This window comes from Pelophylax lessonae (genome assembly GCF_965119305.1).
Source record: "Pelophylax lessonae genome assembly, chromosome: 2".
In the NCBI taxonomy this organism is placed as follows: domain Eukaryota; kingdom Metazoa; phylum Chordata; class Amphibia; order Anura; family Ranidae; genus Pelophylax; species Pelophylax lessonae.
In genome coordinates this window covers 318411910-318438785 of record NC_138769.1, presented here as the reverse complement: position 1 = coordinate 318438785, position 26876 = coordinate 318411910, and the positions used below count along the sequence as shown (strand labels likewise).

General features: G+C 45.6%; 1 protein-coding gene across 1 annotated transcript in view; it reads right to left on the bottom strand.

The window, feature by feature from the left end:
• Window positions 1–13472: 13472 nt before the first annotated feature.
• Window positions 13473–26876, bottom strand: part of CEP85 (centrosomal protein 85) — a 50818-nt gene continuing 37414 nt past the window's right edge. Inside the window, exons 13-14 of the mRNA XM_082246886.1 lie at window positions 17377–17602; window positions 13473–13723 (exon numbers count right to left, since the gene is read on the bottom strand). Coding sequence (XP_082103012.1) covers window positions 13563–13723; window positions 17377–17602 — 387 coding nt within the window. The 3' untranslated portion in view covers window positions 13473–13562. The remainder of the gene's footprint in view (window positions 13724–17376; window positions 17603–26876) is intronic.

The following is a 26876-nucleotide window of genomic DNA, read 5'->3' as shown; positions in this document are numbered from 1 at the left end:
TCGATAAGGCCCCTGGCCGCAGACCCCCACAATCACTGCCCAGGATTGTTGGGAAGAGGCCCTTGTCCCCATCAACATGGGGACAAAGTGCTTTGGGGTGGGGGGGACACAGCATCCACCCCCCCTCAATGTTGAGGGCATGTGGCCTGGTATGGTTCAGGAGGTGGGGGGATTCTTACTCGTCTCCCCCCCCCCCCACCCTTTTTCTGGCCTGCCAGGCTGCATCCTTAGATAAGGGACTGGTATAAATTTTAGGAGGAACCCCACGCCGTTTTTTTATTTTTTATTTTAGCATGGCTGGCAATTGCGGGTCAAGTTAAATGTGATTTGACTCAGTTTTTTTATCCTATAGAAATGTAATTTTTGCTGCAACATGTTCTATACATGCTACTGATGTGCCACCTAAAAGGCAGACTAAAGCACTATATTTAAATTAATTTTGCATTTTCATTGTTACACTTTAGGCATCATTAAAATAAAAATTAAAAAAAAAAAAAAAAATGCATTTATACATGTCCCCCAGGGCAGTACCTGGGTCCCCATATCCTTTTTATGGCTAATAATATGCATATAAGCCTTCAAAATGGGGGCTTTTGATTTTTCATGTTTGGGTCCCATAGATTTCAATGAAGTTCGGGCCAAACTTTTTCCCTGTTCGGGAGTTCTGGTGCAAACCGAACAAGTGGGTGTTCGGCCCATCTCTAGTCATCAGTATAGCCTGGAGCTGATCTTTCCCCTACTACTAGCTCACCATGCCTTGCGCTGCACTGTGTTGCTGTGCAGAGGTTGACATTTTGGTAGAGGCAAAGTTTTGCTTCCATGTATCAGAGCCCTCAGCAAGGAGAACAGCGATCAGTACAGTAGTGACATCACTGAGGCCCCTTTCACACTCTGCATAGTGGGCACACGCATTTTCACATGTCGTGCATATGCCAGCCAAATTACTTGATTGGGCTGCCCTATGCGAAACAATCACGCTAAAGAAGCTCCTTTTTGAGTGTGGTGCATCGCACATTTTTTAAGAAGGTCTTTTGCTGAGATTTTCGCATGACAAATGTGGGAAAATTGCACTGCGTTTGGGGTGCCATTAAGAAATAATGGCACTGCAAGTGCATTGTGCCACATTTCTGAAAACATGCAATTCTACCCGTGTTTTCAGAGCAGCCAAGTGTGAACGGGGCCTTAATCAGACTCCTAGTAGTAAGAGGGAACAGGGCCTTATATCTCCCACTGCAGATATACATATATATATATATATATGCACAGATGGGCCAAGGCACCCTCCTTACATACCAGTTAGAGCACTGTTTCTCCCCCCCCCCCCCCGGGGAATTCAAGACAAAATCGAACATATTTTAGGTTACTGCTTAGGAAAAATATATATTTTTAAATGTTCCTGCCCCAGATAAAATCTCTACTTTTTGAGGTCCACTTTAAGTAAGCTGAATCTACATACAAAAGCTGATTCCCTTGCTATTTGCCCTTTACTGCAGGTCAATATCATATTGAGCCAAGGCTGAGCAGAACATGTCATTTCAATTACAGTTTTACATTTACATTGAAATAAAGCCAAACAGCTCAGCAAACAGGAGCTTTGTCACCACCTGCTGGTGTTTCCTGAGAATTACAAAAAGATCTTTCCAGAGTTACAGAGAAAATAAGCTGCAGAGTGAGAGATTCCTTGAGGTTTTATAGGACACTAAAACTAAAGTCACATGAGAAGAAGCATGAAAAAAGTTATATGAAAAGAAATATAATAGAGTGTGCCAAAGGAGACCTAACACTAGAAAAAGGTTCAAGATAACCTGTCTCTAGTTTTTGAAACTTTAGGGCAGTGCCTCTCCATCTCTACTACAAGGTGAACTACTAAATAAGAATAAATGTGCACATGTTGTCCCAATATCTGTTATACACATACACTATATTGTCAAAAGTATTGGGACGTCTGCCTTTACACGCACATGAACTTTAACCGCTTGCCGACTGCTCACAGTATATTTGCTGCGGCAGTCGGCCCCTCACAGGCAGAGTGATGTAGGTCTACGTCGCTCGCCTGTGAGGCTCTGGGGAGCGAGCGCGCTCCCGCGCGGTCACGGACCCCCCCCCCGCGCGTGTGACCAGCGGACCCGATGTCCGCCGGTCACTCGGCGATCGGCGGGGGAGAGGGAGAATGTCAGGCAGCTTGTGTAAACAAGCCACCTGTCATTCTCCTCGCTGTAAAAACACTGATCAGTCGGATCTAGTATGTAGATCCGTTGATCAGTGTCCTTACAGCTAGAGCCACAGCCAATCACAGTTAGAATCACGCCCCTAGGGACACACACAGCCCCTCCCTCCCAAATAAAGTTAACCCCTTCACTACCAGTGTATTTTTTACAGTAACAGTGCATATGTATAGCACTGATTACTGTAGAAATGTCACTGGTAACCCCAAAAGTGTCAAAAATGTCAGTCAAGGGTCCGATCTGTCCGCCCCAATGTCGCAGTACCGTAAAAAAAAAAAATCGCAGATCGCCGCCATTACACGTTAAAAAAAGAAAACACCAAAAATGACAAAAATCTTTCCCTTTGTTAGTAAACGCGATAACTTTTGCGCAAACCAATCAAAATACGCTTTTTGCGATTTTTTTTTACCAAACATAGGTAGCATAAAACAAATTGGCCGAAAATTTTAAAAAATTTTGATTTTTACATTTTTTTTGGGGAATTTCATATAAAAAAATGTGAAAAATATTGTTATTTTTGCAAAATGTACGCTCTTTTGTTTATAGCGCAAAAAGTAAAAATCGCATGGGTGATCAAATACCACCAAAAGAAAGCTCTGTTTGTGGGAAAAAAAGGACGCCAAATTTGTTTAGATACAGCGTCGCAAGACCGCGCAATTGTCTGTTAAAGTCACGCAGTGCCGAATCGCAAAATACCCCCTGGTCGTTTAGCAGGAAAATCCTCCGGGGCTTAAGTGGTTAAGGGCATTCCAGTCTCCGTCCGTAGGGTTTAATATTGAGTTGGCCCACCCTTTGCAGCTTTAACAGCTTCAACTCTTCTGGGAAAGCTGTCCACAAATTATAGGAGTGTTTCTATGGGAATGTTTGACCATTCTTCCAGAAGGGCATTTGTGAGGTTAGGCACTGATGTTGGATGAGAAGGACTTGCTCTCAGTCTCCACTCTAATTCATCCCAAAGGTGTTCTATCGGGTTGAGGTCAGGACTCAGTACAGGCCAGTTAAGCTCCTCCACCCCAAACTCACTTATTCATGTTTTTATGGACTTTGCGAGTTTGGGGTGGAGGGACTTGACTGGCCTGCACTGTCCTGACCTCAACCCGATAGAACACCTTTGGGATGAATTAGAGTGCAGACTGCGAGCCAGGCCTTCTTGTCCAAGATCAGTGCCTGACCTCACAAATGCGCTTCTGGAAGAATGGTCAAACATTCTCATAGACACTCCTAAACCTTGTGGAAAGCATTCCCAGAAGAGTTGAAGCTGGTATAACTGCTAAGGGTGGGTCAACGCAATATTGATCCCTACAGACTAAGACGCCATTAAAGTTCATGTGCATGTAAAGGCAGGCGTCCCAATACTTTTGACAATATAGTGTACATGTTTCAAGTTGACCACTTTGGCTCTAGAGTAATTTTTTCATTTTTTGTACACACGTAAAAATCTGCATTTTTGCCCATCAAATTACTTAAATCTATCAGAACATGGTATGTTTTCTGAAAGCAGAGGCCCTGTAGAATAAAAAGATACTAGTTGCAAATTTTTAACATGCTTTGTTAGTTGCTTTCCCAGCTGTATCAGCCAGAGATCAGGAATGTTCCCATTTAGCATCCTGAAGCAGTTTGATGTGGTCCCAGGCTCCTGGGATGAGCCCGGATCATCTTTACTTTACTGCCAGGAGCTGGCTGACGAAATGGAGCACAAGTTTATGGCTGCTGCTGCATGAGCTTGTGCTTAACCCCTACTCTCTGGAACTACTACTTACATCCAAAAGGCAGAAATAGACTGAGCAAAATTATAAATGCACCACCTTTTTTTGCCCCCATTTTTCATGAGCTGATCTCAAAGATCTAAGACTTTCTATGTACACAAAAGGCCTATTTCTCTGAAATATTGTTCACAAATCTGTCTAAATCTGTGTTAGTGAGCACTTCTCCTTTGCTGAGATAATCCATCCACCTTACAGGTGTGGCATATTAAGATGCTGATTAAACAGCATGATTATTGCACAGGTGTTCCTTAGGCTGGCCACAACAAAAGGCCAAAAACTGTCTCTTGTTTTTTGTAACACAACACTGCTTTTTTTTTTTTTTGGGAGAATGGAGGGGGGGGGGCGGGATCCGGGGGCCCCCTTTCTAAAGGGGGATTCCAGATTCCGATAAGCCTCCTGTCCACAGACCCCCACAACCACCGCCCAGGGTTGTTGGGAAGAGGCCCTTATCAACATGGGGACAAGATGCACCCCCCCCCCCCCCCATGTTGAGGGCATGTGGCCTGCTATGGTTCAGGAGGGGGAGAGGCTTTTTCTCACCCCACCTCTTTCCTGACCTGCCAGGCTGCAAGCTCAGATAAGGGTCTGATGTGTATTTTTTTTTGGGGGGGGAGGGGCCCATGCCGTTTTTTTTTTTTTGGCATGACTCAAAGGGCCAGGTATGGATCTGGGGAAGGACCCCATGCCATTTTTTTCTTTAGCATGGGGTTCCCCTTCAAGATCCTTGGAGCACAAGTCGCATGCCACAAGTTGGGTCAGTTAAGATGATAATCCGACTTGGATGCGAATTACATTCAAATCAAAGGGCTGAAATTATACCCAAGTTGGACCAAAGTAGTGCAGGAACCTTTTTCAAAGTCGAACGGACACAAGTTGGATCAATTAAGACAGCTTTCATAGGGAGCCATTGATTTTGACATGTTAACATGCGTTTAGGCGAGGCAGTGTTTTTACAGCTGTAACACTGCTGCTCCAGAACACGCTGCCCCTGGGTTTTTTTGCCGCTTGACATGCGTGCATGGACACATACAATAACATAGGGAGGCATTTTTAAGATGTAAAAAAAAAAAAATGGGATTTTTGTACTTACCGTAAAATCCATTTCTCTGTGTTCATTGAGGGACACAGCTCTCCATTATTCAGAACCACAGGGTTATAGTACCCCCTACAGGAGTAGGACACTAGGCAGAAAAAAGACTTGGCTTCGCCTAGGGGCCAGTCCTAGGTTTCATCACTAGCCTCTTCCAAGTTTCATCACTATTGGGATGTCCCAAAGCAGTGCAACCAACAGAACGGTAACGTGCCAACAAGGCCAGAACAAAAACGTGGCCAACAGGGCAACAAAAGCTCAACCACCAGGAGCTACCCCAGAACAAAAATTCACCCCAAGAAGAAAAAAAAACATGTCTCTTCAACAAACCGCAGCACTCAAAACTTTGCGGCCAAAGGAAGCATCCAAGGATGCCATCACGTCAATCTTGTAGAATTTTGTAAAAGGGTGCACAGGTGACCAGGTTGCCGCTTTGCACACCTGAGCCACAGAAGCCTGATTGCTAAAAGCCCAAGAGGCACTTATGGCTCTAGCAGAATGTGCCCTCAGAGGGAAACGAGGCACCTGACCCTTAAGTGAATAGGCCTGAACAATAGTCTGTTTGATCCATTTAGAAATGGTAGCAGCGGACACAGCCGAACCCTTCCGAGGTCCCTCAGGAAGGACAAACAGGGAATCAGACTTCCTAAAGGAATCCCTGGCTGACAGGTAAACCCTGATCGCCCGAACCACATCCAACAAATGCAAGGCAAATTCCTTGGGATGCTTGGGCTTCGCAAAAAGCGAAGGCAAAACATCTTCATTGAGGTGGAAGGCAGACATCACCTTAGTGAGAAAAGACTGGTTGGGTCGCAGAACAACCTTATCCCTATGAACAACCAGAGAAGGCAAATGGCAGGATAAAGCCAACAATTCAGACACTCTACGAGCAGAAGATGGAACTGGTGCCAAGGCACCACCAACGCATCCACTGCGTCTGCCAGCTCTTCAGCCACACCATGCAGCGGAGTGCAATCCCAACCGCAGACAATCTTGCGACCAGGAGAGCCTCGTCCAGGGCTGCGTCACACAGGTACACAATGGCCTGGGCCATTTGGTCTGTGAGCTTGATGAGAGTCGGGGGAACCGACTCCGCCAGCAAGTTGCGCTTAAGCACCTTGAGCCATTCCATAACCGTCTGATAAACCAGCGCGGAAGCGAACACAGGCTTGAGGAGCGAGCCCGCCACCAAGTACATGTGGCGGGAAAGTGACTCCACACTCCTGTCCATCGGGTCTTTAAACCCCCGGGGAGTCCTCCATGGGTACCACCGTGGATTTATTCAACCTGGAAACAGTGTGGTCCACCTTAGGCACCGTCAGCACATGCTTAACGCGACGCCACTGTTCATTCATGATATTGTGAAACTCCTTGGGGCAGGGGAAAACCTGACCCGACTTCTAGGCTTTGTGGGAGCCGAAGACAACCCGCTTACCTGACTGGGTGGGCTCATCAATGTTCAAAGTCTCCCTCACAGAGCGAACAAGTGCTTCAACCAAAGCACGTTGCCGCGCAGCAGAGTAGGAGGACTCATCCTCCTCACCATCTAAGTGTGAGGACTGGGATCCCTCAGGGAGGGCGATGTCCGTGGCAACCATATCAGGCTCTGAATCATAAGACTGAGAGGGTATCCGCCGTTTTTGAATAGGAACTTGTGACATGACAAGATCAACTTTGGACGCCAACGTTTCAATGGCTGTAGATAGAGAAGCTAGGGAAGGCGATCCGGATGCCTCGGATGCACATACAAGATCCCTTTAGGCAGAGATATAAAAAAAAAGGAGCGCTGGCGCTTTAAATCGGCGATTGCGGTCAGCAGCGCGGTTCCGCGCTGCTGCCGGCGTCCCCCTTAATAGAAACAGCTAACTGAATAAGTATGTGTGTCTGAGGGAATGCCCCAAAAGACTAAAAAACCCCCACACAGTGTCAAAGAGAAAGACAAAATCGATTCTCCACGCTTCTGCAGCTGAAAGATGGCTGAAGGAAGTGACCAAACACCACCAGAGGCCGAAATGCCCTGAGCCACACAAAAATGGTTGAAAATAGAAAGTATAGGAAAGCACAGAGAAAATGGTCGCCACCCTCACAATGCGGCTTGTCCACATCCAAGATGGCCCCGAAAAATGGCGCCAAAGGCAAATAAAAATGGCTACTGCCCTTAATCCGATGCAGCCAGGCTGCCTTCACCCGAAATGGCGGCCGAAAACAGTGCGGCCAAGCAGTAGCCCAGGGACCCTGGCCACTGCGGGAATCCACTAAAGGAAGCCCCCCCAGGACAAGGTAGCAACCCTACACCACCCCCCCCCCAGGCAGTGGGTGCCGCTAGAGCACCCCCATAAGGAGTAGGGAGGCAGGATCCATCCGGGGAGACCTCACACAGACGGGAGCTCTGACATCCCCAGGAGTGGGCCCACGCCACCCCCCCCCCCCCCAGAGGACTTTTCCAGGGACACGGGGGGTAGCATCACTCACCATACCATGGACCGCGGGCTCCGCTCAGATACAGCTCACCTCCCACCTACAGGGCGTTCCAGGGTTGATGCGTCCTGGCGAAGAAAAATCTCCACAGGCTCATCCCCATCCGTTGGGGCACCGTCGTGGCGAGGCCTTGGTGGACCATAACCTGCGCAGGCTCGTAGGCCAGTCTGGGTTACCATAAGGATCTAGATTATACAGTGCAAAGCCCAGTCTGGCTGTCGCTTGTAGTTCACCAGGAGGACCCCCTGACTAGCTAGCATTAGTGAGTAAGAAAATAAAATAAAACTTTTTTCAAAGAAAAATAAAAACTGAGACCGGAGTCCCAGCAGGGTTTCCTAGGTCCTACTCCTGAGCTAGGCAGCAAGAAACTGATTAGTAAGCTCTAAGTGTCTGAGGGTAATGTCGAGAGGGACAGCCCCTAAGGTATGTCTAGTTAAAGCTTTTTCATGAAGTTTCACTACCTAGCCTGCTCCTGCAGAGGGCACCATTACCTAATAGTGATGAAACTTGGAAGAGGCTGCGTCTGTCAGAGAAAAATGTTTTAGGCATCAGTATCGCCCCCCCCCCCCTCACTTCCCCTTTTACTTACCTGAGCCCTCGTTCAATCCAGAACTGTGCCCGTCTGCAGCTTGGACCAATGTAAGTATGCATGCATGAGCCATACTCATGTGATCCCTGTAGAAACTGGAAATCACTGTAGTAGGAGCGCCTTCCAAAACATTAGAAGGAAAGATTTCCCTGATTCCAGAACTTTAGTCATGACCCACCACACTAGTGCAAACCTGGTCTTGCTGGTCAGGCATACATGATGATACAGAGAGCACACCCTCTTGTTCCATGCTGCAAGAATGTTAAGTTGCAATAGTGTGAAGTACAATTGGGCATTAGGAAATTCCTTGAAGGGGGACACCAATAAATCCAAATGCAAAAACAGAGGGTCCTATGCCTCCTGGACTGCAGAGTCCAAAATTGGGAGCGGAAGCTTGTCCAAAAGAAGGAAAACCTTGGACAGGGCTGTGCCCAATATCAGGCCCAGATTCTCTAAGCAATGAGACAGTTCTAGTGCCGATTTCTAGAGATTTAAGTTCTCCTGAATCTCTGTAGGGACTGCACAGTACATCAGAAATTGGCTGCCAGAACATGCTGTAAAAGCAAGTGTACAGTGGAAGGTTTTAGCATGCAAGGCATTTTCAGACAGCCCAGGCTAGTGACCTTTGGTAAGCTCGATCTAGGTCAGTCAGATCAATGCCTGTGTTTGCTGCGTCAATAAGCATCAACATGGTGTCCTTAACCACTTCCGCCCCGCACACCGCACTTTTACTTCGGCAGTCAGTCGCTCCTTGGCAAAGTGACGTAGTACTACGTCGCTCGCTCAAGAGACTCTAGGGTCTCCTGACGGGCTCCCGCCCCCGCTCATTAGCTGGAGAGCCAGCGCGTGTGACTGGCGGCTCTGATGGCCGCCGGCCACTCGCGATCTCCCGCAGCAGAGAGAGACGGACAGACGGCTGATGTAAACACAGCCGTCTGTCATTCTCCCTGAAGTGATCACAGAGGCTATGTGATCTTGCTATATAGGATTGCATGTCTCTGTGATTACTTCACAAGCCACGCCCCCTGACAGTTAGAATCACACCCCTAGGGACACATTTAACCCCTTGATCACCAGTACAGTTAACCCCTTCCCTGCCAGTGTCATTTTTAAAGTAACAGTGCATATTTTTAGCACTGATTACTGTAAGGTCACTGGTAGTAAACGCAATAACTTTTGCACAAACCAATTAAAATATGCTTATTGAATTTTTTTTTTACCAAAAATATGTAGCAGAAAACAAATTGGCCTAAAATGTTAAAAAATTGATTTTAAAATTTTTTTTTTGAGAATTTCATATAAAAAAAAAAAAAAGTGAATATTGTTATTTTTTCAAAATTGTTGCTCTTTTTATGTTTATAGCGCAAAATAAAATAAAAAAATAAAAAAATCGCACAGGTGATCAAATACCACCAAAAGAAAGCTGTGGGAAAAAAAGGACGTCAATTTCATTTGGGTACAGCGTCTCACGACCGCGCAATTGTCAGTTAAATTCACGCAGTGCCGAATCGCAAAATAGGGCCTGGTCATTGAGCAGCCAAATCCTAAAGTGGTTAAAGTAAAGCTAAAAGCAAAACTTTTTTTTTTAGTTTTGGAAAGTGTGGAGAGGGATTAGAACCCCTGCCATGCTCATAATATTTCAGAGATTTACTCTGTTAGGTTTACAGTGATCAAAATTTGGGTTGTTCCCCAAACAGAGAGGAAAGCTTCCAATAGGGATACTAGTTCTGGCGACTCCAGTAAAGGGTAAGGTGAAATATTTTCCTTTAGTTCTACTTTAAGCTTTGGAGAAATGTCAGCATTCGGATTCTACTCATGCAAAAAGTCCTCAGAACTAGACATAGCACCATCTTCATCTTCCACTAGAGAAAAATCAGACAGACTCTGGAGAAGAGGATGACCACTGGCAGCCCTTGTGGGCCAAGGACTTTAACAGTACCAAAATCTAACCCATTAATTCAGAAAATTGCAGAATTAATGAGTTGGTTGCAGAAAATTCCTCGCTAGACAAACAAGAGGAGTGGACCAGAAAGTGTTAAGGAGGCCTCGAAGTAGGGATCTAGACTTACACCATTAGGATCCTTAGGGGGAAATGCTGCAGACTCCCCACGAGCTGTTAGCTGAATGTGAACTAGCAGGACCCCCCCCCTTGTGCCTATGATCTGCTACGGTATAGGTGCGAGTGAACCCCTCTAGGGATGCTCACAAGACGCTTCAGGGCAGGAAGGGATTATTATGCCACTTGGGTCGATCAGTAAAGGCAGCAAAGAGCCTAGTAGAGATGTACTATAGGTTCATATGTGCTGGAGAAGTCAGGAGAGGCTGTGTGCGTCTCAAAATTGTGCATAACATGTGCAGTAAGCTTGACCAACAAAGAGGCTGCGCAGGCTCAGTTAGGGAACTATGGCTGAAACTCATTTGAAAAAAAAAAAAAAAGGCGACATATTCAAGCTTAAAAACGAATACTTCACACCACCTGTGTGTGACAGAGTGTGTCACAGCCAGCATACTGCAGAGCAGCACACGGATGCCCATATAAATCAGCAGAGCCCCTTTTTTTTTTTACCCTGTAACTGTCTTCAATATCTTGCAATATTCACCCATCCATGTGGCGCACCGCTAAAAGACTTCAAGGACTGGGTTCCACCAGACAGGTTTACTTCAGCCCTGGACCTGTAAAGAATCCTGCAGCTAACACATTGCCTAGGTGAGCACCAAGTGCAGGATCCAGTGCCTCGAGGGCAACGTTATATGTTGGCCCTGCTTCTTCTTGGGGGGTTCCAAATACAGTCCTTTAGGGCAAAGCTGAGAAGTAAAATGATCCAAAAGCGGTGTCCCCCTATGCAAACTGACCACGATAATCATGGCTGCTGATTTAGGATAATGTGGTCAGTTTACGTGCCTCTGTCATCCCGCAGTCTCTACTCGCTCTCCCTCCCTGCTTGTCAGCGCATGTGTGTGAGCGATCTCTTCTCTGCTCCTCCTGCCACTATTAGTAGCTGGCAGTAAAGTCAGAGTAGGATTACTGCCAGCTCTGCTGTTAAACATTTAGGCTGTGTAGTATACCTTTGTATATTTAAAATGATACCACTAAAAATCTTCTTTCAGATTGCCTCTGTGCGGTCATGTGACCTCTCACCACTCTTCTCTCCTGATCTAAAGGCTACAACGGGTGGGGTTGAGCAGACAGCTCAGCAGTCATGTGACTTCCCGGCTGCTGCCAGAGAGGGATCTCAGACCCTGTAGTACTTAGATCGGGGGAGGAGAGCAGCAGGAGGTCACGTGACCGCACAGAGATGATGTGAAATAAGGTATTTATCGGCATCATTTTAAACAAACATTTACACTGTGTAGTATACCTTGCTATAACAGAGGGGTGGCAGTAATCCTACTCTGACTTTACAACCACTTTTAGGATTCTAACATAAAACTGAGGCAGGCTGGGAGTGGAAGGGGTATACAAGGCTGTCCTTCAGTTTGGTCTTTAACCAGTTCTTCTGAAGGTGGCGGTACAAGTGAGCATCTCAGAATATTTTTCATTGTCCCATAAAGACAACTAAAAACTGCCGTGCAACAAATAAAGTTCAATGGTGTCACAATAAATATTTATCCAATCCCATATGCAATTTTTCCTGAGTACAATGGTATCACAATAAATTATTGTCCAATCCCATATGCGTTTTTTTCCAATAAATGTGCGTTCAAATGCTTTGAATCCTGGCTTGCTTCTCCTATGGTGGTGCCATGGTGCTCATAACCCTCCAGGGTGGCTCATGTAGGTGGTAGAAAAGGTATCCATATTGCCAATAACGTTTTTATAAAATGTGTGCTTTATTAAATAAAGGTATTGCACTTACATTTATAAGGTGCTTGACTCAACACATCCCCCTGATGAGGACATGCAGAGCCCTGTGTCGATACGTGTAGGGGGAGGGGCCATACGCCGGAGTCTGTGTGCGGCTACGAGCAGTATGCACCACCATAGGAGAAGCAAGCCAGGATTCAAAGCATTTGGATCACACACAAGCTTTCCAATTACCAAGCTCAATTGGCAGGCATTAAGGTGAGGCACCCATCTGAGGGGGGTGGGGGGGTGGGGGAGCACAATATATTGAGGCAATATTGAGCCTGTTCACCACCAGGTTATCCCTAGACACCGGTGATTGGGACACACTTCCATATATAGGAGCACCTTATTTTTGAACGCACATTTGTTGGAAAAATCGCATATGGGATTGGATAAATATTTATTGGGACACCATTGAACTTTATTTGTTGCACGGCAGTTATATATACATAATATCACTTTTGGGATATCTACATCTGCATATGATTTGTAAGGAATTGAATATTTATATTTGTTATTTGTGTGTTTAATTGTACAATTCCCTTTGCATGGTTGTCACTTACTTCCTTACAACACGATTAATAATCAACATACAGCTAATAAGAATATTAAGAGTCTCACCACACACCCAAGTCTCGGTTCACACTAGGTCGCTCCGACTTCGGGGCCGACCTGTGAAGTCGCGTGCACCGCGACTTCGGCGCGACTTGCACAGACTTCATATAATGAATGTCTAAGCAAGTCGCTCCGAGGTCGCCCCGAAGTAGTACAGGACCCTTTTTCTAAGTCGGAGCAACTTGTGTCACTCCTATTAAAACGGGTCCTGTAGCACTGCATGGACCGCGACTTGTCAGGCTAACAAGTCGCGGTAGTGTGAATGGACACCAACAGTAATTTTTAACACACTATATAAACCCATGAAATCTATATAGAATACACAGATTTGCGCAGCACAATTTAAATTTTTCTATACTTATATTGCACCCACAGCAAGGGAGTGAACAGTGCTGGCAGCATCTCTAATCAACACCAGATTGCTCGCAGTCCATATCAATTATATCAGTTATAAGTTAAACTTGTGCTTTCAACCTATCAAAACCCATTCATGCCAATAAAATATATAAATGCCTGCAGTTGCGTAATCTTTGAAAGAAATAGAAAATGCAACATTTTCCCAAATTACCAAAAAAGACCAGACATGTCCTGCACACAACCCAAAGCAGATTACAATAATCCTGTGTATATATAAAATAAAATGAAATAGTTTATTATATAAAAGTAAACTGAAACAAAAAAAAAAAAAAAAAAAAACAGTTTTACATACAAGGACACTGATTCAAAGTCCAACCGTGATGTCAGATTTCTTTCAAAAACCAAGTCTGAGTAGTGTGCAATGTGGGCCTTCCCCATTTAAACTTGTTTCTTAATTTCCAGGATAAGAATTGAAGTGGTCTGCTTTTAATGCCATGGATGAAATGGAGTCCTCTCATCATCCTAGAAAAGCCATAACTCTCTAGTCTAGTGCATCTAAGCAGGCATTGTAAAACAAGCCAGTTCTGAAAGTCTTTTACTGTGTAACACAGTTATCTCCCATGTCCTGGGCATAACGATCACTTATGGTAGTACGTAAATTCTCAATGTCCTTTTTAAGCTGGTCTAATCCATTCTGATATCTTTCAAGAGACAGTAAATCTGATGGCTCTTCGTGGTCTTCTACAATTGATGTTGCTATTGAAAAGAAAACGATTGTTAGCTTGAACAAAATGCAAAGAAATACCTACAGACATCTGTATGTTGGATACACAACTATCAAAGTCTTTGAAAAGACTGTTCTTGAGAATGACAGCTATACAGATATTGGAGTGGTAATGTGAATAGTGCGATCATTAAAGCAGATCTCCAAATAAACCATAACAAACTTCGGTACCTACAATTGTCCACAGGCGATGAGTCCACAGCCTTGACAAGTTATCAGTTTAGCATTTACTGTGGCCCAAGAATTACTGCTCACTCCATCCTATTGTGTGTAGCGCAATTGTTTTGGTACGCAGGCGCACCTGATGGATACATTTACATGGGAGGTGGGAGGAACATTTTAATTTTGTGTATTATATATTACCTAAGTTTTTATTTTTTTAAATTACTTGGTCATCAGAATAGTAGATAGCCTATTTTTACAGGGACCTGGTGGTGTCAAAATCAATTCTAACATAAAGCCAACAGTTGGCTTGACAGTAGTAAATATACTCCTGGCTGCTACAGAAATCGGGAGTGTGTTAAAAATTCACTGCATCTGACTGCTTCTAGGGATGCTCATCTGTCCCTAACCAAAAGACAAATCGATTGGTGTGCGGATAGACACGAACAGCGACAGCTGTTGCCAGCCTGTCACCATTTTGTAAAGGCTGAGCGACCACCTCTATTCCCATACATGGGTCACCCCAATTGCAAGAGCCCACTAAATTCTTGCCACCGGAGAACTGTTCAATGCATGTAATCACCCATGTGAAGGAGGCCCAAGTCCAATCCAAGAGATCACCAGCACACCATGTTTACATAGACGTGAAACTCCACTTTATAGCCCTTAAAAATGATACTCTGGACCTAAGCATCTGATATTTTACCAGGTAGTCAACAGACATTTCCCTATATTAAGAAGCTGTGGTGTCCCATCCCTGTGAAGAGGCTTTGGTACCTGTCTTAGAGGGTTATTTCTTCTTGCAAAAGTATGTTCCAGTTTTAAACTTGTATAAAGGAAAAGGGCCCCGCGCTTGGGTGTAAATAAATAATAAATAAATTAATCTGTGAAAAAATAGTGAATAAATATAAATGTGTCATAAGCTGCTAGCTACAAATAAAGTGCATCAGCCTTTAAAATGTGAAACCAGTGTTGCAGCGCTGCTTAAAATTAGTATCAAAAATATGTGCAAATATAGCAAAATACACGAACCAGGGACATGCAAATTTCTCAAGTTACTAAAACCACGGATCATATAAAAAAGGAATATATAAATAAATAGTCATCATATATAATCAAAGTGCTAGTGACTTGTGCATAATGTGCAAAAAAACAATTTCATAAATGTCCATTCAAGTGCTGGTGAATCCTCTGTGTTAATCACTGTGGGTGTGCTCCCCCTTGTGGTAATGTACTCACCACAACACGCTAGGTCATCAGCTGTTTAATAATCCATGGCAGCTTTCCTTGCCAGTGCTGTAGGTAAAGATCCTTCTATGGTCCTGCTTGCTTCATATGTCCTCAGATATAAAATAAAGGCCAAACATGGTGAAGTACGTTCCATAAAGTTTATTTATGGAATGGATATGGATTGCTATGGATTATTAAACAGCTGATGACCTAGCGTGTTGTGGTGAGTACATTACCACAAGGGGGAGCACACCCACAGTGAATAACACAGAGGATTCACCAGCACTTGAATGGACATTTATGAATTGTTTTTTTGCACAAGTCACTAGCACTTTGATGATTATGTATGATGACTATTTATTTATATATTAATTCCTTTTTTATATGATCAGTGGTTTTACCAGTTTTAAACTTGTCACTGAAAAACTAAGAGGGATGAAGGGAACCCTTCGTAACATCAGGTGTAGTATAAGATCTACTGGTAGAGGAGCAGGCCTTTTTTTTTCTTCTGGAAGAGGAGAGTACTCTGACGCGCCACACTATGTGTCTTATGTCCAAACATACATACATACATACATACATACATACATACATATATATATATATATATATATATATATATATATATATATATATATATATATATATATATATATATATATATATAATTTATTTTTTAGCAGAGACCCAAGAGAAGAAAATGGCAAACGTTACAATATTTTAAGTCACACTAATTGCACAGCGGTCTTTCAAACGCAAAAAAAAAAAATACACTTCAATGAATAAAACCCCCCCGTAGAGTTAGCCCAATTTTTTGTAGAACGTGAAACATGATGATACGCCGAGTAAATAGATACTCAACATGTCATGCTTTAAAACTGCCCATATTCGTAGAATGGCAACAAACTACGGTACTTAAAAAAAAATAAAAATAAATAAACCTTCCATAGGAAACGCTTTAAAAAATTTTACCGGTTACCAGTTTAGAGTTACAGAGGTGGTCTTGCCCTAAAAGTATTGCTCTCACTGTTAATCACAGGAATACCTCACGTGTGGTTTGAACACAGTTTACATTTGCGGGCGCAAATTACATATGCGTTCGCTTCTGCGCCCGAGCACGGAGGGATGGGGCACTTTACTTTTTTTTCACACTGTCCCTTTAATTTTTTTTTTTGGATTACTTTTATTGCTCTCACAAGGACTGTAACATTCCTTGTGACAGTAATAGGCAGTGACCGGTACTCTTTATAGAGGGATCTGGGGTCTAAAAAACCCAAAACCTCTCCTTTGCAGTTGAAAGTATTCAAAACACCAAGATGAGCGTTTTTGAATACTTTTGATTTTTGAAAACTGGCGCCGTTGGCTCCCGAGTAAACTTTAAGTGATGCCATGACGTAGCTTCCAGGTTCCTAATTCCGAGACCCGATCAAAGCCGATTCTGGCTATGTTCGAATCTACAGCCGGTGGACGCGTCGGCTGGTCGCATGGGTCTCCTGGTGGGACTTGAGAGCCAGGGCAAGCGGTGGAAAGCAGAGGGGCGTCCCCTCCCACTGCTTGTAATAACAGCCGAGTAGCTGCTTAGCCGCATTGGTTGTTTTTACAGTGGGCGGGTCGGCTTTCTTGTTATAACAGGTACCGGGGTGATGCCTGCAGCTGCAAGCATCACCCTGATACAACCACTTGAAGCCAATGACGTACAGGTACTTGATTTGGTAGCAAGTGGTTAATCTCTTAAAGACCAAGCTCATCATTTAAGTGGTGTACAGATCGGTACAGAGAGATCAAAATTCAGCAGGGATTGGCTGAAATTTCGATCTGTGTGTGGCCCTCCCTGTTCGACAGAAGTCAATCGTCAGATCGACTTCTGTTGATCGGCCACACTGTAAAACTTAAATGGCTCAGCAGCTGCAGCCACTGATCAGTGCATTCTGACAGTAGAAGAGCCCTGCTGTCAGAATACAATGGCACAGTGGGGAGGATTCCTCTATCCACTTTGCTTGTGTGGATGGGGGAATCTGTTTGATTTACTGTTCGTTCAGCCTGCTGGGGAAGGGGGGGAAAAAAAAAAGAAAGAAAAAAAAAAAAAAAAAAAAAACTAACTATGTATACCCAATCCTAAGCCTGCTGCCTCTGTATCTTCAGGTCAACATGTTTACTTGATCAACTCAGCTCTATGGACTATATTGGCGCATTCCTAACAATTTAATACAAGTATAATGGTGACAAAGCTTACAGTGTACTCCTAGTAGCATGGACAGGTTGGGGTCTGAGCCCTGAATTCTTTGGTTTAGCAGAATGCAGATAGATTGTAGGTCCTTTTGACAGCGGGTCATCTCTCGGAAAAGCTTGAAAAGTTGAATAGCCTCCATCTGTGTAGGCTGTCCCTTTACACATGCCAGTCGCAGCTGCTCTTGTAGGGTTACATTGCGCTCCATTAGGTCCTGGTTTTGTATTGCCAACTGGAAGAAAAACAATTATTTATTGAATAAATGGTTTTAAAGCAAAAGGCTATGTGGTCAAAGATGATAGTAGTTTCCTGATGTTAGGTCCCAGGAGATTGAATTCTTATTAGTTGCTATGAATTCTTGAAATTTGCCTTACTAAGCCAGAAATATTCATGTTTATTTTGTAAGAAAAAGTAGTCTATTATCAATAAATGCACATTTTGTTTTTCAATTTTACTGTAGTTTTTGATGAGACACTTACATTCCTATGCTTGCTTTTTTCATTGCAAGAATTATAGAGATTTAGGTGTCAGAAACTAAAAGATCTTCATGGGGTAGTATAATTTTGCTTTTTCTCTCATAACGACTGCTGGGATAATACATTTTAACAAAACAGGGTTGCTCTTAATTGTGAAGAAAAGAACGGTACAGATAAAACAAAGGTGTTACAGATGTACATATCATTGAAACAGGAGATACTCAGACATTATTCAAACATATCGGACCATTGAACAAATGCTGTACAGTACATACGAGAGGCAGGATTGCACTACAGCACATCAACAGTCTAGCCATGGTTGCCAAATTTTTTCATACTTCTGGGGGCAATTCCTATTAATATAAGTCAATTTATACATTGGCAAGGCCCCGTTAACAATGGCCTCCCACAATGTCTTCGTGGGAGGGGGGAAGCCTTACATCAGAAGCTCACCCTATCTATGGAGGAGCAGCATTGTCACCCTAGGTTGCTCTCCTGATTTGGACTACAAACCCTTTTCCCTCTACATTACACAACAGAAAATAATTGGGAAGGCTAAAAACATTTAAAATTTCAGTTCGGTTACAAGAATACACATTTTATGATGCACACATCACTCTATGACCCAGCCTACCTGCCTTTAAAAACGAGCTTGAAGAACCTACAGGGTCCCATTACTCACTTTTTAGAAACTTCGATTTGAACACTCTTCCATGTCCTTGTGTTCTTAATGCTATCTTCAAATTGAAAACACTGCCCTTTTGAACCTCATTCACATGTATTTAACCACTTTAAGACCAGAAGGATTTGCCCTGACCAGGCAACTTTTTTCAACTTGGCACTGCGTGATTTTAACTGACAATTGCGCGGTCGTGCAATGCTGTACCCAAACAAAATACGTCATTTTTTTCTCCCCAAATAGAGCTTTCTTTTGGTGGTATTTGATCACCTGTGCGATTTTTTTTTTTGCGCTATACACAAAAAAAAGGGATTTTTTACTTACCGTAAAATCCATTTCTCTGAGTCCACCAATGGGACGTAGCTGCTCACAGATGGATGGGTAATAAGCCCCTCCCACTAGAAGTGACCAGGTAGAGCCAAGGGGGCGGTGTCCCTGGGTTATTTCCCCCTGGCCTCACCGTTGCATCTTCAATTTAGTTGCAAGCAGTGAATAATAACCAAAACCCAACTCTTCAGAGAAAAGAGGGGTGGGAGCAACGTCCGTCGGTGGACTCGGAGAAATTGATTTTAAGGTAAGTAAAAAATCCCATTCTCTTTCGTCCGACGGACGTAGCTGCTGCTTTAAATCATAGACGGATGGGACGTCCAAAAGCAGTAACCACTGGGTAGTGGGGAAAGGAAAAACTTAAAAAAATGCAATTCCCACGGCTAACATAGCCAACTATATAACATGGAGCCCAACAAGCACCAACTGGGGCTCAATAGTAGCAAAATCATAAAGGAGAAGGAAAAGTAGACTGCTCCTTAAATGGCGGCCTGCAAATCCTTGCAACCAAAGGACGCATCCGAGGATGCTAACACAGTCACTCTGTAAAACTTGGTGAAGGTGAACGTATGTACATATGACCAAGTGGCCTCCTTGCAAACTTGCATCAGTGACGCCTGATGGCAGAAAGCCCAAGAGGCACTCAACGCCCGTGTAGAGTGAGCCGTGACAGGGAAAGGAGGAACCTTGCTCTTAACCCCTTCACCACCGTCTGTCTGATCCATCGAGAGATGGTCGCCGCAGACGCAGTCTGACCCTTACGGGGTCTACCCGTATTCACGGAGTCCGACTTACGAAAGGACTCAGTCTCCAGATACACCCGTATCGCCCAAACCACATCCAAGCAATGAAAGGCAATTTCCTTAGGATGTGAAGGTTTCGGACATAATGACGGAAGCACTATGTCTTCGTTCAGATGGAAGTCTGAAACCACCTTAGGAAGAAAATGACAAATTAGGCCGTAACACTACCTTATCCCTGTGTATTACCAGATAAGGAGAGTGGCAAGATAGCGCCGCTAGTTCAGAAACCCTGTGTGCAGAGGTGATAGCCACCAAAAAGGCAACTTTCTGTGACAATGCGAGCAAGGAAATGTGTCTTATGTTCTCGAAAGGAGATTGCTGAAGAACCGATAGAACCAAATTAAGGTCCCAAGGAGGTAACGGAGACCTCCTGGGGGAGCCAAATGGCGAACCCCCTGAAGAAACGTACGAATCAAAGAGTGCGTAGCCAAAGGGGCATTAGAAGTACACAGCGAAGGCCGAGATTTGACACTTAAGAGTGCCCAACGCCAAACGTTGGTCAACCCCTTTCTGTAGAAAGGTCAGGATCCTGCTGATAGCAAAGGATCTAGGATGCAGCTTCAGCAATTCGCACCAAGCAATGTATGATTTCCACGTACGATGATGAATCTTCCGAGAAGTGGACTTCCTAGCCTTGAGTAAGGTAGGGAATGACAGAATCGGACAGACCCCTGTCCTTAAACACCTTGCTCTCAACAGCCAAGCCGTTAAAGCCAGCGACTGTAAAGCAGGATGGAAGATCAGACCCTGAGATAGAAGATCTTCCCCCTGAGGAAGTGTCCACAGACCTGCGACCTCTAGCCGAATCACGTCGGCGTACCAGGATCTCTGGGGCCAATCGGGAGCCATCAGAATTACCGGAATCCTCTCCAGCTCGACCCTGTGTAGCAGGCAAGATAAAAAGTTTCAGCGGAAGAAACGCATAAATTAGCCCGTACTGGCTCCAGGGAGCCACCAGGGCGTCTATTGCGTCGGCCAGAGGATCTCTGGACCGAGCCACAAACTTTGAAAACTTTCCCATTTTGTCTGGAGGCAAACAGGTCCACATCCGGGGTCCCCCACCGGAGACACAGCTGGTGGAACACCTGTGGCTGCAGGGACCACTCTCCCTGATCCAGGGTTTGACGACTCAGGTAGTCCGCCTGCCAATTGTTTACGCCGGGAATGTACATGGCGGATAGGGCTGGGACGTAGTCCTCTGCCCAGCGCAGGATCTCGGCTACCTCCAGGGCACTCCTGGTGCCCCCTTGATGATAGACATATGCCACGGCCATGACATTGTCGGACTGGACTCGGACAGAACACCCCTTGAGATTGTCCATCCAGTGGAACAGGCTCAACTTGATTGCTCTCCTTTCCAGAACGTTGATCGGGAGTTCGGATTCTTCCAACGTCCAGGTCCCTTGAACATTCAGGGTGCCCAGCACTCCCCCCCCCCCCCCCCCGACAACCAGTCAGACAGGCATCTGTCATCACCACCGTCCAGAATACTGGAAGAAAGGATTTCCCATGGAGAAGATTCGGAGAGCTGAGCCACTAATTCAGGGAGTCCTTGGATCTCTGACTCAAACGAATCAGACTGTCCAGGGATAGAGAATCCTTGTACCATTTGACAAGGATCTTCTGTTGCAAGTCTCGTGTGGGCCTGAGCATATGGTACGGAGGACACCATCAGGCCCAGCACCTGCATAGATGACCTGAGAGACACCAGGTCGCAAGCCAGCGGCGACAGAATCGCTTTCCTTAACTTCTCTAACTTTACAGGAGGTAGAAATTCCTTTGCCGTAGCTGAATCTAGGATCATCCTTAGATACTCCAATCTGGTTGTTGGAACCAGGGCAGATTTCTGAAGGTTGGAGGTGACCATTCACACTCTGAAGCAGTTCAGTTGGAATCTCAAATCCCATGCCAATGTCACAGAAGAGTCCGCTCGGAGAAGAAGATCGTCCAGGTACCCCTAATCCTCTCTGTCGTAGCAGAGCCAGGATAGGGGCTAACACCTTGGTGAAGACCCTGGGAGCAGAGGCGAGACCAAACGATAACGCCACAAATTGAAAATGGTCCTTGCCCTCCGCGAAGCGGAGCAATCGTTGATGACCCTGGCAGATAGGGGCATGGAGATAGGCATCCTTGATATCGATTGAGGCCAGCAGGTCCCCCTGGTGCAAGAACTACCACTGACCGCAGGGACTCGATGCAAAATTTCTGGATGCGCACAAAGCGGTTCAGAGATTTGAGGTCCAAGATTGGATGCAATTTGCCCTTCTTCTGTGGAACGGTAAACAGGGTCAAAGAGAACCCTCAAAAGCGTTCCCGATGAGGAACTGGTACAATCATGCCTTGTGACAGCATATCCCGAATCGCTTCCTGCAGCCCCCCAAGGCGGTCTGGGGACAGCTGAAGATTGGAGGGAAAAAATCTGTCTGGCGGACGGGAACGAAACTCTATCTTGTACCAGGACTAAATTAACTTGTGGACCCACCGGTCGTGCAACAGTGAGGTCCAAGGGTCCGGGAAAAAATGGAGACGTCCCCCACCCCTGAAGTGGGTGGGGGCGCCCCTTCAGGCAGAAGGGGTCTGCTTGAAGGTGCTGGGGGCAGAGGATTTCGGCTTACCAGCCCACCGTTTCCCGGATTCTTTTCCGCCCGAAGTCTGTTTGGTTTTCTGCGACACCATCCTCTTCCACATCAGAAAAGTCTGAATGTGGGGACGCATCCCCCAAAAGGTGGTCTGCGTCGCTGGCGACCATATCGGCCTCAAAATCTGTGGTCTAAGATGAGACAGGCGAGGGCGTTTCTTAGTAAATGCTGCTGCAATAACTTTGTCCATTTTTCTGGACATTTTTTGCATCACAGACAATAAAGTCACATCCTGAGCATCAGAAGCGGGCCCCAACGATACATCCGGGGTCGCAGACAAACTTGGGGAATCCATGCTAGACATATGGTCACACAGTAGTATTGCACAGTAAGAATGTAAAGAGCAGACAAGGAAATGGGGAAACACCGGAACCTGCACCGCAAGGGGTTAAACAGAAGCTTCTCCTGAAAACAGGAGCAATGGCCTAAGAGGGAGCAATCCGCGCCATATCGCCAAATATTAACGCCCCTGAGGCTAAGTGAGGTTACAAAGGCACCACAGGTCCCAGCAAGTCCGCCGCTACCGACGTGCCCTGCGCCTTTAAGAGGCGATCGTGATGCACGCAGCGCTACTCCGGGGGATAACCCTAAGGCCCGTAAAGGCCTGAAACCCCTCTGAAGATGAAAAGGTGAAGGCCAGGGTAATTAAACTCCTGTAGAGTAGTTACCACATGGAGAACACCGCAAGGTCCATCAGCAGCATGGAGAAGAGAAGGTAGAAGGAAACGTCCCCGCCCACAAGAGTCAGAAGCTCCTGTGCTGTTTTGTCTCTGGCTCCAGCAAAATGACCACTGGCATTACAGTGATAGGGATACCCAGGCAGGCTGCTGAGGCTTGTTAAGGCTGCAGGCCACAGCAAAATGGCTGCTTCGCGCCGATGAGCACGTGACCTCGGGCTTAGAGAGGCCAACCCTAGTAATAGGCTTGGGGGCCCTGGTGGGGGGTCATAGTAGTATTGGTAGTAGTATGAGGCGCAACCATGTACCCCCCTCCGAGGCCTCCCCCCCACCGTCCACTGCCCGGTATAGCACCTGAGGTGACAAAGTGTCCCGGGGGTCTAGAGCCAAGGGTAGGGAGAGGTCAGGGTAGGAGGGGAAGGTCCCAGGTGACCCCTCATAGTGGAGGAGGGTGGTAGGAGGTATGGGTACCCGAGGGTCCTACTCCCCTATGGAGGAGCCTACGTCCACCCCAGGCCCGCTAACCAGACGGGGGGGGGGGGGACTGTACTTACCGAACCACGCTGCTGAGGGTGGGCATCCATCCTGACAGACTGCTTCTGCAAGGCAATGAGGGCACTGTCGGCCAAGGGGCACCCTGCGACGCTAGCATGTCAGGTGTGTGCGTCCCGGCAGGGTGTTTCACCCGCAGGCCAGTCTCCGTCCGTGGGACTATAGTCGCTATGGAGACCCAGCGCAGAGCTATGGTCTGCAAGCGCTCGCTGGCAAAAACTGGGAGACCGTTAAGGCTCTCATATAGCCAGTCCGAAACCCAGCCGGCATACCACAGGAACTGGAGTCAGCAGCAACAAAAAATAAAATAAAAAAGGTTCCCTTTAAGACGTTTAAAACCGAGCTAGGACAAAAAGGTCCCAAGCAGGGAGCTGTTTGGCCACTCCTAAGACCAGGCAGCTAAAACTGAAGATGCAACAGTGAGGCCAGGGGTAATAACCCAGGGTCCTAGAGGGAGGGGCTTATTACCCATCCGTCTATGATTTAAAGCAGCAGCTACGTCCATCGGTGGACCAAAGAGAAATAGGTCCTTACTCATGACTAGGCAGAAAAAAAACTAAGTGGCTTTAGCAGAGAGGGATAATCCTCCCTTTGACTTCCCATGGATGTAACCAGAATTCTTTTCTGCCTAGTGTCCTAGTGTCTTGTAGGGGGCAGTATAACCCAATGGTTATGAATATCAGCAGCTGTGTCCAACAATGAAAAAAAGAGAAATATGGGCTAATGCGACTATTGTTTCTGAGCCGAAAAAGCTGTGCTCTTTGCTTTCTCCGGTATCTGCAGTTGTGGATCAGAACTCTCAACCCTGTGTCCTGAGTTTATCAGGTCTACAGTCTGTCACAGGTGTGCAGATCGTTATATAAATTAGGTCTGAGGCTAGTTGAGAGTGTCCAGTTTGGAGACCATTCCCAGTGTAAGAGATGGAAGGTCTCACCCAGGGGTCAGGGGGCCTCAGCCAGAAGCCAAGAGACAGAGGGTCTCATTGAGGGGTCAGAGGGCCCAGCCAGAAGTCAGCAGGTTTCATTCCAGGAGTCAGGTTGGCTCTTTTCGGGTTGTCAGGAGAACCCCAATCCATAGGCCAGAGGTGGGCCATGCAGCAGGGCGCTGTGACTAAAAGGCTAGAGAGCCAAATATCCAGGAGAGCTGAACAGTGTCAGAGACTGGTAAAAGACTGGGGCAGTGCGGTACTGCAGTAGAAGCAAGGTGAGCATATGAGCCAGGTGGCTGGGCATTTTTCAGTGTTTGTATTCTGCTTAAGCTGGAGAAGACCCCCTGAGTAGGAAAATTTATGTTGGACCGTTTTGCTTTCTGCAGTTTTAATAAAAGTGGGCTATCAGGCCCTTAAATATAGTTCCTGTCTGCTGTGGGTTCTCTGTATAAAAACGCATCTACCACAAATGCTAAATACCCCATGTCACAGAATGGATGGATGGATGGATGGATGGAGAGAGACCTTGGATTATAAAAAAAACTTGAGGGAAGGGTCTGATGTGTACATAATGGAACCTGCTGTGATGAGGATCATAATAATAAATATTAAAAATAATAATAATAATAATGTAATCATAATGACACGAGCAGATTGGAAGACATGAACCAAGGAGGGTGCTGAGAACAGGTTTCTAGCTTGTAGCCTCTCAAAACTACCACTTCCACCCAAGCATCCAAGATGCTGGCTGTCCAAAAGTCCATAAAGACTAGCAGATGTCTACCTATTTTGGAAAGTGGGGGAAATTCTCTCATGCCGAGGAAGACTTTTCCAAAGGCTTGAAGTCCACGGTCTGCGAGTGGACTGGGTGCTAGGCTTGATCTTAGCTTTGGAGGTTGAGGCCTAGAAGTATCTAAAAAGAACCTTTTTGGCCTCCAGGATGGATACATCTTTCTGAGCATGTGAAGCAGGTCAGGTGCTTTTCTCCTAACGTTCATGACAGGAGACTCCCAACAACCAGTCCAAGCAGCAGTTTAAGGCTGCAGGCATGAGCACCTAACAAAGAATCAGTCTGAATAGCAACCACATCCCTTCTAGTGGCTTTAGCCCAACCAGCTAAAGTTTGGCAGTCTAGTGTCACAGCCAGGGCAGGTTGCAAACCAGAATCCTGCCAGTGAGAGCAAGGGAATGTCAACCACTTGTCTATGGGGTCTTTGAAACCAGGTGCATCCTTCCACAGGGATAGGCAAGGCTTTGTTAGGATGGGATACTGCTGGAGCAGCCCACTTTTATTTATTTTTTTGGAACAAAGTCCTTCTGAAACGGGTACAGAACACCTAGCATTTAGGAGGAGGAGTGTACACCTTGTCAGCGTTCTTCAGTTTTCTATAGGGATGATGGGAAACAATGTGTGTGCCACAAAGGTCATGGCAACCTTGAGGACTCTAAAGTAACCTAACCACAAAACAGCACTGATAGACGTAGCAGGCTGATCTTCATTTTTTTATGTAATGCAAACTGCGTCAATAAGAACCGATAAGGTCTCCAAGTCTAGGCTTAATGGCAGCGACCTGCAACTCCTCTTTTTTTCTTAAATAAAAGAAAATATACTGTGGGTAGGAAAACTGCTATGCTTCGAAAAGTCAAATCTTTTTGCTAGAGGAATGCTGAGGTATGAGAGGTTATACCCAGCTTGCTAGTGTCTAAATCCTCCTCTAGGTGAGGATATACCCCAACACTTTTCTGAATTCCTGCATCCCTTAGGAAATGAGAAAAAATGGATTTTTGTAAAATCTTAACGTAAAATCCTTCTCTTAAGCTCATTGACAGACGTAGTCCTCCTTGATTAATATCAACTAGGGTTATACTGCCCTCTACAGGAGTAGGACTAGACAGGAAAGAAAACGTTCTGGCCACACCCTAGGGGCAGTCCCAGAGGGTATATCCTCTCACTTCCTGCTACAGCAAATCAGTTATGTCACAAAGCAGTGTTTAGAGAATTTAACCCAACCCAACTCAAAAACAGAGGGGCGGGTACTACGTCTGTCAATGAGCTTAAGAGAAAAGGATTTTACGGTAAGATTTTACAAAAACCCATTTTTCTCTGTCGCTCATTGACAGACGTAGTCCTCCTTGATTAATATCAACTCGGGACGTCCCAAAGCAGTGCCACAAATGAGGGGTGGGAAAATGGAAATCAAAATCCAATCTAGAAGGCCCAACCGGTGCCAACTAGAAGTTTTAAAGGCTCATCAATCACACTGAAATTCCAATGGAAAAAAACCCTCGAGGTAGACCACCGGTCTCCTCAAATTGCGGCCTGCAGAACCTTGCGGCCAAATGAGGCATCCGCCGATGCCATCACATCAACTTTATAAAATTTTGTAAAGGTATGAACTGATGACCAGGTAGCCGCCTTGCACAC